General features: G+C 40.5%; 1 protein-coding gene across 8 annotated transcripts in view; it reads right to left on the reverse strand.

The window, feature by feature from the left end:
• CC2D2A (coiled-coil and C2 domain containing 2A) overlaps positions 1–16,752 on the reverse strand; it is a 136,496-nt gene that overhangs the window by 40,780 nt on the left and 78,964 nt on the right. For all 8 annotated transcript variants that reach the window (XM_072805311.1, XM_072805293.1, XM_072805271.1 and 5 more), the window contains 7 exons: positions 13,286–13,442; positions 10,941–11,088; positions 9,762–9,900; positions 7,567–7,770; positions 5,330–5,422; positions 3,936–4,027; positions 513–680 (listed from right to left, as the gene is read on the reverse strand). In XM_072805311.1, the coding sequence (XP_072661412.1) occupies positions 513–680; positions 3,936–4,027; positions 5,330–5,422; positions 7,567–7,770; positions 9,762–9,900; positions 10,941–11,088; positions 13,286–13,442 (1,001 nt within the window). The remainder of the gene's footprint in view (positions 1–512; positions 681–3,935; positions 4,028–5,329; positions 5,423–7,566; positions 7,771–9,761; positions 9,901–10,940; positions 11,089–13,285; positions 13,443–16,752) is intronic.

Below are 16,752 nucleotides of genomic sequence, written 5' to 3' on the forward strand. Positions count from 1 at the left end.
GGTGCTCTTCTGTGAATCAGACGGTGCTGGATGACTCTGGACAAGCCACCCATGTGTTTTCCCTTTTGTAAAATGGAGATATTAATAGTAACATGAAATAAGTGAAATAATCTGTGTGAAAGAGCCTCAGCATAGTGAGGGAAACCTGGTGAAGAGACGAGAAAGGTCAGCCTTCCTCATTACACTGATGAAGGCACCAGGAGGTAGAAGTTTTAATACTTGCTCTTTCTTTAATTCTCGCTCATCCCTGTTCTCTAAAGGGAACAAGAAACTCAGGCTCACCTTACCCTGGTTGAGGGATTCCCCATTGCCCCAGGGTAGTGAAACATAGTTGGCATCACTCATGTCTCTGAGCAGATCATTTTTATGCTCATAGCATGTGTGTTTAGAACCTGGGACATAACCCTTTGAGTATCTGCCCCAGCTCACACCTACTTATCTGAGAGCCATTTCCCACCCTCAGGGCTCAGACCCTGTACTTTCCATCCCAGGGCCACCTGGAGGGCTCTCACCTTGTCGTTGGCTTCCTTATGGGAATGTCATAAGCCCGGATAATGTTCACCAACACCTTTATGTCTCCATCGGACAGGTTTTGGGCCGTCACCTTCTTCCGACCTTTTCTCCTTGGCCTTAGTGGTCGCTTTTGTTCTGCCAGCTTGAAAAGGCTTAGCCCCAGAATGCTAATGATCACAGAACAGGATTAGTACTCTAAGGAAAGGAAAGGTCTGGAAAGCTATGAGACAATTTCCCAAACTCTCCCCCCAGGGTCCCTCAAAGGCCCCTGAATGACTCTGTCTTTTTAAGGAGGGGTAGAAATTGTCAAGAAATTCTGAGACTGGGGAGATCCTTGGGTGTGGATCATTTACGTTGATTTTAGCTGCTACTGATCAGAGGAAGAAAAGTATGCTTGGGTCGCTCTTGCTTCCTGCCTTGTGCTCTGCCTTGCTCATCCTGGGTCCCTCGGATGTGTAGGTGCTCTCCTGCTCTGGGCCTTTGCTCGACCAGGCCAGTCCTGCACATGGGGTGCCTTCCCCACTTCCTCTTTGTCTGCCCGGGGCTGCGGTTGTACCACGTTAGGGCCCAGCCATGTCAGCTGGAAGGAGTGTCCCTTTCCTGAGCCCTAGAGCACCCATTAGCCATTAGCCTGCTCCAATCACATGGCAGGTGATCACAGCCTTCCTGGGACTTCCTAGAGTACCTTGGCCTCTGGAATTAGACAAAGCCATGGGACTCCTGGCTCCACTCTTTGACCGTGGGCAAATTATCTCACCTCTTTGTTTCTGTTTCCTCAGCTGTAAAATGGGGGATAATCATACCTACCTCTTGGGATTGTGCAGAGGATAAAGGGAAGGGGTGTATGCAAAGCACCCTGGCACTGGTCTAGCACTTGGTGGATGCTCTAAATATGATGTGACATGATGGCAGTGATGATGCAGGAGGAAGGGGAGGGGCAGGAGGATCCCTCTCCTCTCCCTCCTTCTCACTGAGGTGAAATCCGATAAACACTTCCAAGAGGATGGAAGCACTGTCAGTGAATCATGGTGGGACAAAGGGCCATGAAGCGGATAATTAAATTCCAGCCCAGAGACTGAACAGAAGCACAGATGTGACTTTGTATCTGCAAGCTGACACTGTGCCAGACAGCGCAGGACAAAGCCAGCTGTGCAGAGCCGGCCTCAGGCTGCCCTGTCTCCCTGCGAGCACGGAGCTGCCAAGCAGCCTGCCTGTCTGGGGGCCTCTTTCCAAGGGGCACATGCCAGCTGGGGAGGTGACAGCTCCCGATGGGCTCCCGCTTGTTCCCCAGGGCCTTCTGTCCCGAGGACACAGAGTAGCTGCCATTTATCAACACCTTCTGCAGATCAAGCAGAGTGCTGGGTGCCTTACATAGAATAGTTCTAATCCTGACAAGGGTAACATTTACCCCACTTTTCATATGAAGAAACTGGAGGCTCTGAGAGGTGACAGGATTTGCTGAAGGCTCCTAAGTAAGAGGGAGCTGGGGTTCCACCTCAGGTCACTCTGACTAAACAGACAGTTCCCTCCTCTTTTGAAAAGTCTTATTTTATTTTTAACTCACTTAAGAGCAGGCCCATTACATGTTAACATAATGGAAAGCTATGAAAAATAACTAGGAGGAATGTGAGGAGAGTGACACTGCAAATCTCTTTTCTGTATGTGACTTATTATCTACATTTTATTATTTTTAATTTAATTTTATTGAGATGTAATTGTCATATAACATGTAAATTTAAGGCATACAATGTGTTGGTTTGATACATTTACATATTGGAACATAATTGCCACTGTGGAGTTAGCCAACACCACTATAACTTCACATAATTACTTTTGGGGGGTGGTGGTTGAGGGGGGAAACAATGAAGATTAAAGCACTTAGTAACTTTGAAACTTACAATACAGTATTGACTATATTCACTATGCTATGCTTGAGATCTCCAGAACTTATTTAATCTACTGGTTGTGAGCTTTTACCTTTAGACAACATTTCCTCGATGTTCCCACCTCTTAGCCACTGATAACCACCATTCTACTCTGTTTTTATGAGTTTGGCTTTTTTAGATTCCACATATAAGTGAGCTCGTACCATATTTGTCTTTCTCTGTCTGATTTATCTCACTTAGCATAACGCCCTCAGGGTTCATGTTGCTGCAAATGAAGCCCATCTTATTAATCACTCTGCCAGGACCCCCACTAACCCAAATTTGGAAACCTCAGAGAGACACCATGGCCAGGGGATCCTAACATGGCACATCCCTTCTCTTTGTCAAAATTCCTCCCCTCCCTTCCCCTAGAGGCAGCTCTTTGCTGCCCTGCTAGCAGTCAGCATGGGAACATCTTGGTGGTTGGGACCATTAAATATAAAAACATCTTAGTTTAATGCTAAGAACAAACCAAAATTAAAAGAAGAAAGAACATACCCTGAGCCTTCAGAACTTAATGCAGAAAGTAAAGCAGACAAAGAAAAAGAAAGAAAAGAAATGGAAAAACAGCATGAAAAATCACCATCTATTCTAAAGTATAATTTTCATGACTGAAAAAAAACACATTCAGTGACTGGACTCTGAGCCTGGAATAAAGAGGGAGGGTTTGCATGAGTGTATGTGGGTACAACCTCCGGTATATGGATAGAGGCCAAATCAAAGAAAGGGGCTGCCATGGATGGACTTTTTTTTTTTTTTTTTTTTTTTGTCTCCTTCTTAGCTTGGTGGTGGAGAGAAAGTACATGCATAGGAAATTAACTTTTTAGGAGACCAATAGATTTAATAATCACAGAACAAGTCAGGAAGTTAATGCACTGCACAAGACCACCAATACAGAAAGTTATTTTTTTGTATTTTATGCCTCCACCTTGAGTTGAGACAATTTGAGGATTATTCTAAGTAACAGAGATAATCAAGCAAATGCAATGGAATCCCAACTTCTATATAAATATTCATTTTCCCTGCTGCCCCTGCCCCGTCACCAAACACACAGCAGCTCTCAGTCTCCCCCCACCACCTGGAACCCTAGTGCTTATTCTGAGCCACCCCCTCAGTCCTGTGCCGGGCAGGGGCGGGGGTGGACTATGGAGCAGTCTAGCAGAGGGAGGTGGAACACAGGAGCCTGTGCAGGAGGGAAATGCTGTCAGACTTAGTCTGATTGCAGCGCGGAAGTGGCAAAGGCTGGTGAAGCTGACTTGGGCACAGTGGGAGATGAGATGTGTATTGGGCGTGATAGAGAGCATCTTGTGTGACCTGTTCAACAAAGCCCCCCAACTAATTTAACCATGAGGCATTAATCAGGTTTTACCAGTTCCTAGCCTTACTGGGGCCCAAAAGCATCCCATACAAGGATAAAATCTTCTATTTACATAAAAATTTTAGTTTAATACCATAAAAATAATATTTATAAGAAACAAAAGATTTGTTTGCTTTTACCTGATATTAGGAACTTCTTCTTCTACTATCAAATCCGAAAGAAGAAAATGGTGTTTTGCAATCAGGAAACGATTTATTACTGATTCTCTAACCTGAGGACAGATAGTTGTGTTTTTTTTTTTTTAATTTAAATTCGGTTAACTAACATAAAATGTATTATTAGTTTCCAAGGTGGAGGTCAGTGATTCATCAGTCTTATATAACGCCCAGTGCTCATTACATCATGTGCACTCCTTAATGTGGACTCCACCCCACCCCCTCCAGTGACCCTCCTATGTTTAAGAGTCTCTTAGGAAGTTTGTCTCCCTCTCTGATTTCATCTTTTTATTTATCCCTCCCTTCCCCTATGATCTTCTGTTTTGTTTCTTAAATTCCACATATGAGTGAAATCATATGATAATTGCCTTTCTTTGATTGACTTACTTCACTTAGCATACTACCCTCTAGGGCCATCCACATTGTTGCAAATGCAAGATGTCGGTTTTTTTGATGCTGAGTGGTATTCCATTGTCTATATACACCACATCTTCTTTATCCATTCAACTCAGGCAGGTGGTTTTATTTAAAATGTTCCTGGTCCATAGACTTTAGGGCTCATTGCCTAGACTCCTTCAAGACTTCACTTCTCCCCAGTACTGACCTCTTCTTATACAAATCATCCCGCTTTGCTCACTAATGTAAGCTCCCTAAGGCAGAGGGAGTTCTTTTCCATTCACTGCTTTATTTGAGGGACCTGGGAAAGTTTCTAGTGGATGATAAGTAAAATTCTGCTGAATGAATGAACAATTGGAAAAATATAAGACCAGTCTTGAAGCACACACATTTCAGATTCTTCTTCCTCTATTCAGACTGAATTACTTTCTAATTATTCATCAAATAGAGGACCTCTTAAATGTCATAAATCTTTTTTTTTTTTTTTTTAATAAGGAACCCAGAGTAGATCATTTGGGTGAAAAAAATGTACTATAGTGACTACAGCATTTCCTACAAGTTACATTTATTAAAAGAAGAAAGGGCAAATGGATACTTCAAGTTTTTAGTGCATTAGGGTAGTTAGTATGTGATTTATAAAATTTTTTCATTACAAAGGTGATATGATGCAAACATGCAAATTTGAGAGAAATCATGACTTAGAAATCGTGTCCCTTGCAATCATGCCCCACTTAAGATAACCACTGTTAATGAACTGAGACACATCCTAGTATTTCATATGTTCAAAAGATGAAGATGGCTGTTAATTCCATATCTGTAATTATGAGCAAATAAGTCTACAGAGGTTAAGTAACTTTTAAATAACCCACAGATAACTTAGAAAGATAGACACCACCTTTCCCTCATGATAGGGTGCTGGCTATTTTCCCCCTATGAGGATTCTGTAAAGTGATTTTCCTTACCTGTTGGAGGTACTTGGCTACTATGGCCCTATGAGTATCTATGTGATCCTTGGTTTCAATTACATTTCTGTCTTGTAAACGTTTTTCATAGTCCTAAAATTAAAAAGGATTAATTTTATGATTGTAAATTATTATTATTCTCCCATGTGAGATTAAAGAATTTATCCTGAGATGAATTTATCACATGTGATTTAAGTAATAAGTTATGGTTCTAAATGCTTCTTCCACCTTCTTCTTAATTTTTGGCTCAAAATTGATCTTTGATGCAGTATGTAGGTTTTGGTACCAGTTGGTTGAACTGCCTTATAAGTAGAAGATAATTCTTTTATTTATTTTTTATTTATGATAGTCACACACACACACACACAGAGAGAGGCAGAGACACAGGCAGAGGGAGAAGCAGGCTCCATGCACCGGGAGCCCAACGTGGGATTCGATCCCGGGTCTCCAGGTTCGGGCCCTGGGCCAAAGGCAGGCGCTAAACCGCTGCGCCACCCAGGGATCCCAGTAGAAGATAATTCTGTAGAGCAATTATAGCATAAGCTGTTCATGTAGGAAGAAACAGAGGCCATGAAGGTAACAGAAAGACCTGCTACCTCACCCAAGCAACTTAGCCCAAACCTCGGCTTACATTTTTGTCTTTTCTATTTTAAGTAGAGCAATTGCAAAAATAGTAAATAGCATCTGGCTGCAGCTGACTTGGGTCACCCACTTGGAGGAGAGTATGAGTGTTAGTGTTGTCTTCTTAGGCTGCTGACTTTGCTCTATCTATCATAAAATCCCTCATGGGCCCAGGAAGCTGCCATGTTCTGCTTCAGTCCTTCTCTAGTCACAGCTGAATGCCCAGGGTGGCTCCTAACCTAGCCTGGGCAATATAAGCCAGCTGTTCCCAAGATTTTTAAAAAAATATTTATTTATTTGAAAGAGAGAGAGAGCACCCTCAAGCATGGGAGTGTGGGGGGAGAGACAGAAGGAGGGAATTCTCAAGCAGAACCCCCTGCTCAGAAGAGCCCAATGGGGGGATGCATTCATGACCTGAGCTGAAATCAAGAGGCTGATGCTCAACTGACTGAGCCACCCAGGTGCCCCTAGCTGTTCCCAAGAATTTTAAGCTTGGGACAAGAAGACACATCTCTCTCTGCTGGCTGAAGTAACTAGATGTGAACTTGGATAATGTTGGTGACTATGCAGCCAAGTAGAGAATCTGTCTCCAATGGGGACCAATAAGAAGCCCTGACAGGACAGAGAAAAGTCCTGGCAGCATTCAGGTTCTACATCCGGCCCGGCCCTCACTGAGGCACAGATAAATTCCTGCCATTCATGCATCTTTAGATATTTAACCCTATTTTGTCATTTCATCATCCAATAAACTTCCCTTGCTGCCCAAGGTAGCTCAAGTTGGCTTTTTATCTCTTACTATCATGAATCCAAACTAATACAAAAAGAACCAAGTAGCCAAAAATATTCTTCAATAGTTTCCACATTTTTTACATAAAAAAAAATCACAGTAGTATCAATTTCTAATGGCTCTCCACTTACCTCATCAATACTAACTTGCCTTTCTGGTTTTCATTGGCCTGTCCCTTCACCCCATTATCTGTAGCTCCTCAAAGTCTCCCCACCTGTGGGCACCCCCTCACCTGTGCACCCTGCCCACCTGAGATGGCTGAGACCCCAGCAGCTCTCCCCCAGCTCTTACCAAGCATTATGCTCAGTAAATAACTTAATGTGTTAAAATGGCATTGAATTGACAGGAGCAATGTGGCAGGATCATTTCCCATAGTAACACATAAGATACTTTTCAACCCTACAGTTCTAATTTTTCTTAGTTGATATGTCATTATATTGGGCAAAGAGATTATTTAGACATTAGGTTTAAGAAAAAGAATGGAGGGGCAGCCCAGGTGGCTCGGCGGTTTAGCGCCGACTTCAGCCCAGGGCCTGATCCTGGAGACCCAGGATCGAGTCCCACATCGGGCTCCCTGCATGGAGCCTGCTTCTCCCTCTGCCTGTGCCTGTGCCTCTCTCTCTCTGTGTGTGTCTCTGATAAATAAATAAATAAAATCTTTAAAAAAAAAAAAAAAGAAAAAGAATGGAAAGGTTATGGTAAGTACTATAAACGAGAAACCAGTATCACTACTGAGAACACGACAGCAAGAAAATACACAGGTAATAGTATACCGAACGGGACTGAGCTGGTTAATTATCTTATTAATTCCTCCATGGCAATTTCTTACCTGGAATACTTTTTCCATAATTTCTCGGTCATATGCTGGAATTTGTTTATAATTTCGGAATTCTGGCACCTCTTGGCTTCTAAGACAAAGAAGCCTGAATCGTTTAGATCTATTTAATTCCTCATCTGAGACAAAGTTAAATTCTTGTTGCAGCTGTTCCAGTCGAAAGAAATCAGGGACATAGGATTCACCGCTGGTAGCAACCTATAGAAAACAGAAGGGGCACAACTTTAGGTGGCCATGGGCAGACTGTATCTGAAGGAACCTAGCAGTGAGCTTTTGGCAACAGAAGCTGGGACTGAGACTTGAAACATCCTGGATTCGTTTAAGGACAAAAATAAGTTAAAATATCATAGTTATAAGGTAGATGCTATTATATTACTGTCCTAGCTCTAAAAAGTACCCCAAATCATTTTTGCAAAAAAAATTGTAAAGTTCATCTTTTGGTATGCATGCTTCCCTCATATTATGCAAAGATACAGGCTGAAAAGTGAGAGATTTCTATCAGTATCAGTACTAGGTGCCAACTGGAAATAGGATTGCTTATATACACAGTGTATGTAAGATCTAATATATGTATTCAAAATAGATTTAAGATATATCTTATCTTAAAATATTTAGTATAACTTAATATAACTTTAAAACTATATGTAACAAAATATTTTAAAATATTAAAAAAAAAAACAACTATGTACACATGTAGATAAGGGACCAGAATCAACTGATTGGCTTCTCTGGCTCCAGGGTCATGCTCTTCTGTCTTTGAACAGCACCTCATGGCCTTGGTTCACTGAATAAAGAGAGCCAGAGATGGATGTGGGTGCTCACCCCCCTACACTGGCACAGAAAGGATGGTTTCAGGGTACCACTGAGAGTCTGAGCAGGTGGGGCTGCACCCTGCCCACAGTCTGCTTGGACTTTGTCTGGGTGCTTTGCCAGTGGCAACTTCCTCCTCACAGGAAGAAAAACAAGGAGCAGAGATTTGTTGGGGCTGTGCAATAGGAAAGGTGATCCTGCTGTGAAAATCCAGAAAAAGAGACTAGTCAGGAAGGCCAGCCCTGTGCTCTGTCCTTCTATGGGAAGACAAATAGTTAAAAAGGAAAAAATGGAGGTGACATTTGTACTTTCTTACCACTGATTTAAATATAGTAATTGAAGCATGATTTGAAAACTCTACATGGAATAGACTATGCTCTAGGTAATATGGCCTATTCTTTTTAATATTTCTTTCAGTGACATTAAGAAGCATCATGTTGGAAGGAGAGCTTAGAAAGATAAAGGTCAAAATAAGCCAGAACTTACTTTGAGACTTATCTTAGAAAGTCAAAGACAGAAATGAAAATGTAATCCCGGTTATACTTACCCTGCTGATGAACTCACACTAGTAAGTATAATCACAGAATATGTTGCTATGGTCACTTTCCAGATCATCTACTTGTTTATTATGTTTTTGTGGGAATTATGAACTTGGGAGTAAGAACAATTGTATTTGCCACCAAGAACAATCATTTATTGACTAAAGTTCCATTTTATTTATGAATTCACTGAAGAGAGAATTTTGAATGTTATGATAGACACAAGCAATTTATCTCAACATACTTAAATGAAACCTAAATGATAATCTAATTAATCATCAAACAGGAAAACAAGCAAACAAAACCACCATTTCTTAAAACACCCCACCAACTCTTCCAAATGTGATAGACTAAGCATGTGTTCTGAAATCAGATTGATCTGGACCTGAGTTCTTACCAGTCCTGTGAGCTTGAGCAAGGGACTCTGAGGGTCCACACTCAGGCTCCTCTCCATCAGAGGGGCCAAGTAAGACCTTTCCTTATGGTTTTATAGAAGTTGGAGGTAAGAATAACAACAACACTGCAACAACAACTATTATTTATTGCATACTGATTGTGTGCCCAGCTGAGTGTTGAAATGCAGCAGTGCATGTGCTCGTGGCCACACTGTGAGGGTGTCACAGCACCTAAAAGCACAGGTGCTTGCTTTGATTGCACAGCCAGGCCGATGCAGAACTGGACTGTCAACCTGTCATTCAACAGCCCACTCATGTTCTAAAACGCTATCACACTGGAGAACACTGTGTGAAAGAAAATGTGTGTAAAGGTCTGAGCCATTTCTATTATTATCGCACCAAGTCAAGAAATGGGAGTGTGTACATGGTTCTCCTGCCACATTACCGAGATTAGCTGCATCAAGGGGGCATTGTTGGGGTCGTTTGGGTCGAGCTTGGACTCTGCTGCCCATTTGGCCAATTTTTTCAAGTCTGTCAGTCCTGACGTACCAATAGACGAGATGGCATCTGCCCTCTTCAAAGCACTGGAAGAAAAGTTAATGCCATGAGATAGACACTTTCACAGGGCAGTTTGACTCAAGCCCCAAAATCCCAGGGACAGCATTGCTTAAAGAGGCTCTTCTTATCTATGGGAGAAAATCTGATCATAAGGAAGGAATTTTGCCAGTTTCCTTTACTTGATGACTGCTACTAAGTATGTCATAGAGATAATAGAGAAGAGTGAATTGGGGAAGAAAATACTTGCAAACCACATGTCTGATAAAGAGTTGATGTTTAAAATACACAAGGAACTCACAACTCAATAGCAAAAAAACAAATAATCTAATTAAAAAATGGGCAGAGGACCACAGTAGACGTTTCTCCAAAGAAGACATACAGATGGCCAGCAGGGATGTGAAAATGTGCTCCACATCACTCACCATCAGGGAAAGGCAAATCAAAACTACAGTGATGTATCACTTGACACCTGCTAGGATGGCCATCATCAAAAAGACATGAGATCAACTCAGGACACATCTGTTGGGGCAGGACCAAAGCAAGACTTGAGCCCTGGCACCTGGCTCCCATAGTGCAGGCTGCTGGGACACGCACCAACCACGAGGAGGTGGGACCCGCCTGGGGGGACCTGCTGAGACCCAGAGTGCCTTTCTTCTGGTCTGGAAAGGAACCAAAGGGGCTAACAATCAAGGAACAAATCTGATAGAAGGGACCTATAATAACCAGAAGGTTCTACCACTGTCATCATTCACGTGGAGGACCACATATACACAACCGTGTGCTGTGCGCTTCCCCTGGCTATAAAGTGGGGACAGGAATCCTTCACAGAGTTACTGGAGAGATGAAATAAGGCAAAATGCTTTTTGCTGTTTCTGACACTGCTAAACATCTAATACTTATTAGGCTATTCATATATTTAATTCTTACCTCAAGAAAATTAAAAAAGCCCTGGAAATACTGGCACATGAGAATAAAAGGAAGGAATGTGATATTGCAAGCTTCTTCCTCCCATATCATTAATACAAATGCTGACATTACTCATAGGATTGTTATAGACACACATTACCTTCTAAATCCGATGTTCTGCTGTGACAGTGGAGGAATTAAAGGTATCCCATTTTCTCCAATGGCCCATGCCACACTGTTGGAGACTTTCCCCGATGTCATTAGAATCAATTGATTACTACCGTCAGCTTCAAATGAGAAGGGCACTCCTAGAGAAACACCAGATTACACAGATGTTGTTTAGAAAAAGGGAGTAAGCCCAGTTCTGGTAAGAAGGCAGACAGTAGACAAATGGAACAGAGTGGAAAGGGCTGGCAGGATGCAACACATAATTCAGGTTAGCATCACTGAACTTCTTCAGGCAATGATGCTCAGAATTGGCCTCTTAGTTCTGTCTCTGACAGCAGAGTGTAGACCATATAATGAATGAGACACTTTGCAGTGGGATCATCTGTGTGCATATTCTGGTTCTGCCACTTAACAGCTGTGTGACCATAAACGGATTGATTAACTTCTCCAAGCCTTCATTTCTTTATGTGTAAAGTAGGGGTAATAATAGTACCTCCTCGAAAAGATTACTATGAAGACATTCATTGATTCACTCATTCAACAGATGCATGTTGTAGCTCCTCCTTCCTACCAGGCACTATTCTAGACTGCAGATACCAGTAAAGGAGCAAAACTGATGAGAATCCCTGTTCTCAAGTTTAAGTTCCAGCCAAGGAGACAGGAAATAAGGAAGAGAAATAAGAGGAATGTGTGGTCCGTTAGAGAGTGATAAATGTGAAAGAGAAACCATAAATTAGGGAATGTAGATGGAATATGTGTGCTTTGGGGGGATGTGGTGGCAGAGGAGCCTCCATGAGAAGGGACTCATGGATAAAGGCCTGAAGAAAATGAGGAAGTGAGACATGCAGATATGTGGAGAGAAAGCATTTTTGGCAGAAGGAACAAGTCCAAGTGGCTGAGGGTGGAAGCACGCCCAAGTGAGGTCATACTTGCAGAGCACTTAGTGCCTGGAAGACAGTGGCTACTTGACAAGCCTTAGCTACTGTTATTAAACTACTGTGACAACAGTAAGTCTCACTTACTTATTTGGCCTCTACTGGTTGGAAATTAATGATAAAAAGTCTCAGGACTGTTTGTTTAATCAACTAAAGGAAGAAAGGATTTCAAGCACTAAATATAGCCACTGCATGCCCTGGAGTTCCAGTTCATATCCATAGCACAAAACAGTACCACTATTAGGCTGTTATAACGTCTTTTTATTTTTCAAAGATCTTTCTTTCAAATTGAACGTATGCTTTAATCTTCAAAATCACCCTAAAAGACACTAAAGGAATTAAAGGAATCTTTAGATTCAGATGATATTCAATAGATTACATAATTATTAGAGTCCTATAGATTATATAATTACTAGAAACCTACAGCTTATCAATGTGAAAGTCAGAACTGAAGCCTAGGTCTCCAGACCTTTCAGTTGGTGAATGGATTTGAACCTTAAAGAATTCTTGCAGATACATTTCCAGATACGAGCTCACAATAAAAAAATCACTAGACATGTAGAAACAAGCCACTATGAATATGAGGGAACAGAACCGGACCAATAAACAGATATATATTAAAATAATCAAGTACAGAACATTAAAAATATGCATAATGTCTTTTTAACAATAAATGAAGTATGAATGGATAAAAGAAATGAAATGATCGAGAGTTGGAAGAAAGGACAAATGTTATCAGAACTGACCAAGCAGATTGAAAATGAAATAAATAGAATTCCTAGAGGTGAAAAATAAAATAATTAAAGAAAAGCCTCAATGATGAATTTTGATGATTAGACGCAATCAAAGACTGAATTCATGACTTGGAAGACAGATTTAACGAAGTTTTATAGAATACAGTAGTGAAAGAAAAAGATAGCAAGTATATTACAGAGATTAAGAAACATGGTGGACAAAGAAGGGCCATCATATATCTAATCACAATTATAGGGGATAAGAGAGAGAATATTAATAACCTCCCTATTATAATTATTTAAGATTTTTCACAATTTTCAGCCCTATGAATATCATGATGTACATTTTTTTATGCACAAAGCTTTGTACTCATTTCAAATTATTTTCTTAGAAAAGATTCTTAGAAGAAAAATTAAGGTGTCAAGGCATTTTAAAGGTCTTTATTCGAATTCTCAAACTGCTTTATACTTGCCTAGTTATATGAATTTACTGGCCATGAACAATATATAAAAATGACTTTGCAAAAAATTATATAAATCATTTTAATTTGAATTTCTGAAAGCAATTTTAGAATTACCTGGTTGTTTGAAAATGAAAAAAAAAAAAAAGCTATGTTCAAAACTGACAGTAAAATTATGAGCCACTAATAATAATTAGCTTTTTGTACCACTTCCAACTCCTTCGTGGTCCAGTGTTACATGCTGGTTACTGCTAAATTCCACTTCTTCAATAGGAGCCCTTCCAGTGACAACGGTAGTTTCAGGAATAGGCAGAAACACTTCTGCTAGCAAAGTCGTACCACTGTGTCCAACTGTTTCATATACCTGAAATTGAGGAAGAAAAACAGTCAAATAAAAATAGCAAGAGTGTGCTCACTCCTGGATATTTAATCCATTTATCTATGTTGATCACTGTCTAGCTCAGAGTGGAAAAGTTGAGTTGTGTTATTATGGTTCCCATGGAGACTAAATTACACCCAATTTGTGGCTAAGCTGTTGACATCCTGTCTTCTTGTCTACTCTCCTGGGATAGAGAGATTAAGCAAAGTAGCAGGCTACCACACCAGTTTTTCCATTTCAAATCGATACACAGGTTATCTGGAGAATGGGCTTCCTCTTTTTTCCTGGTTCATGTTATTTCAGAAAGAAATGCCATCAGGTGGAATGGGTGAGATAAAATGGGCATGCCACTAGATGATTTATTATTTACATCAACTGCAAAGTCAAGAGGAAAAGTATTATACCTAGAAGTACTCTAGAGTATCAGGTTCAAATCTACTATTTAGTAAATCTTTCAAATTCTTTCCTTCAAGAGCTCATTTAATTTGTCAGCTGCTGAAACCCTACAAGTTCCTTCACGGACCTTCTCCTAAGAAGGAGCCAACTAGGCTAACTGTAGCTCTAATTACTGTGGCATGTCTCATTATAATGCTGTCACTATGAAATGAAGGATCCATTGCCAAGGCAACCACAGATTATGAATATACAATGCAGCTTCAATAGGACTCTTTGCTTCATTGGATCAAATTTCTCTTGCATCCTTGGATCATTTCACTTTTGTGGCAAGAAGATAGTAAAATATTCCACAGTTCTGCTGGCTTCTTTCCTGTGTTTTATTCTTTCCCTCCAAGAGGTCTCTGGCTGGTACACATTTTTCTAAAATGCTCCTTTCATTTTTACTAATTAAATCTTCATATTTTCTTCTTGTGCAATAGAGCCCCCCCCCCCCCCCCCACTGATTAATACTTTCCACTTACAAACTGAAATGCACAAAGATGACCCTACAGATCCTCCTCACCCCCTATTCTCCCTTACAGGGTATATGATATGAATTCTTTTCCAAGGATGAGGATGATTTTGTGCGAGGCTGCCATTCTGGCCTCATCATCTCCCTGGTATCCACCAGCTTGCATTTGACAGATGGCTGACTGAACTTGGTGGGGCTACTGCGGCAAAGACAAAGACATAACAACTGAACTCAGGACCCTAGACAGTATCACTGTGAGCTATTCTAACAGGCTGTGTGCACCGAGAGACCTGTGATTGTCAGGGCCTGCCTGTGCTGAGGGGCCAAGTCTACCTATTCAGGGCTCAGTGGGAAGCCCATGAATAAATCAAATTCTCCATCTTTCTCAGTAAATAGGTAATATTTTTGTCTCTATTAAAAACTATCTTTTATGGAAAATGTCAAATATATAATCCTAGAAGAATAATATAGTATGAACCCCTCACCTGGCTTCAAATACCATTAGCTTATGGCCAATCAGATTTCCTTTCTATTCTCAGGCTTTCCCCTCTCCACCAATATTTGGAACCCAGACATCACTTCATCTGTAAATATTTCAATATGCATTTCTAAAAGATAAGGATATAAGAAAGCACAGTTATAATATTATTATCATAGTAATTCCTTCATGATGTTAAATATCAGTAAGTTTCAAATTTCCTTCAGGGTCCAAAAAATTACTATAAAACCTTGTTTGAATCAGTATCAAAATATATTCTGTACAATGAGACTGACTGATAAGTTTACTCAAGCCTCTGTTAATTTGTAGGGAATACCCATCCCTTTCTATAATTTTTAAATTTTTAAATTTCTCTTTATTTTTATTGGTTAGAGCTCTAATGGAAAAAGGAGTGCCACTTATTGCTTGCCCCAAACTCCCATCAGAGCCTGTGGGTTGTAACTTTACAGAACTTAAAGAACATTGAGCAGATTATTTTGTCTTGCAACGAAGACCTTGGTTGACCTGTTACATTATGGACTCACTAGCATGAAGTTTTAGCCTGAGAAAATGATATAGTTCCTTTTCTTTTTCAAATTTTTTATTTTTTGCCTACGTCTTAATTGAGACATCCATTTATATGCAGCCCAGTACAGGCTTTGGTCTGGTATTTTGTCTAATCTTTCACATATTCCTATAAAGGATGGTTTCTGGTGAAGACTAAGCAAGATAATAGACCCAAAAATTCTCGATGATGGATTTGAGGATCCAAGAGGAGAAACTCCCCCAGCCACCCATTTGGGGTGGGATTTGAATCCACAACTATTTCACTTTGAAAAAAGCTGGGATTTGAATCCACAAGTATTTCATTTTGAAACTCATACTTTTTTTTTTTTTTGCTATGTCTTCCTTATGGGCCAGGGACAATCAGAAATGCAATCAAAGAATGAAGAATTCTTTTAAAGTAATAGCATGATCCAGAACATATAATTAGTTTAGACAAACTGGTGAGAAATAAGGATTGAAAGAATATTTAAAATCTGAATGAAATAAACAACAAAACATGGAAATACTATAAATACAATGTCTAGGGGCACCTGGGTGGCTCAGTTGGTTAAGCATCTGACTCTTGATCTCAGGTCTTGATCTCAGGGTTATGGGTTCAAGCCCTGTGTTGGGCTCTATGCTGGGCATGGAGCCTACTTTAAAAACAAACAAGCAAAAAATAATCCCCAATGTCTGTAACCAAAACTTAAAGGATCACCTCAGCATATGCAACTGTGATCGAAAGACTACGAGCTATTCCTGTCTCAGACTTCTTAGTTGCTCAGAATTCTCAAGAGGGTTGCTATCTCAGCAAGGCAGGTGTGGCCTGCTCACTTCAGTGCAGGTGCTTTAACTCACTGTAAGGTGCCCAGGTGTACTGGGCACCAAGTGAGGCACCTGTCCTATACCCATGTATGTGCCATCACTATATCCCATGCTCTCCCTAAAGAAATACTTATCCACTCTATCAAAATTCCTTATTTATGCATCATCTGTCTCATTGGACATGGGGATTCCTGAGGATAGGGGTCTTGTTTGATTTCCCTTTGAATGCCCAGTACCTGCCATTTGGGAATTAATGTATTTAGAAGGGAGCATGCTAACTCTGAATAGAAGTAAGGCACTATTATTATTATTATTATTATTATTATTATTATTATATTTTTGCTAAGTAAACTCTACTTCCAACATAGGGCTCAAACTCATGACCCTGAGATCAAGAGTCTCATGCTCCACTGACTGCTTAAGCCAGCCAGACACTCCTAGAAGTGAGGCATTAAATGATAAATCCACTGAATGGAATGGTTTTCTTCTCTGAACAGCTGGTAGATCTGGTGTAGTATGGCTCTCAGATGTTCTCTCTT

This window comes from Canis lupus, chromosome 2, assembly GCF_048164855.1.
Source record: "Canis lupus baileyi chromosome 2, mCanLup2.hap1, whole genome shotgun sequence".
Taxonomy (NCBI): Eukaryota; Metazoa; Chordata; class Mammalia; order Carnivora; family Canidae; genus Canis; species Canis lupus.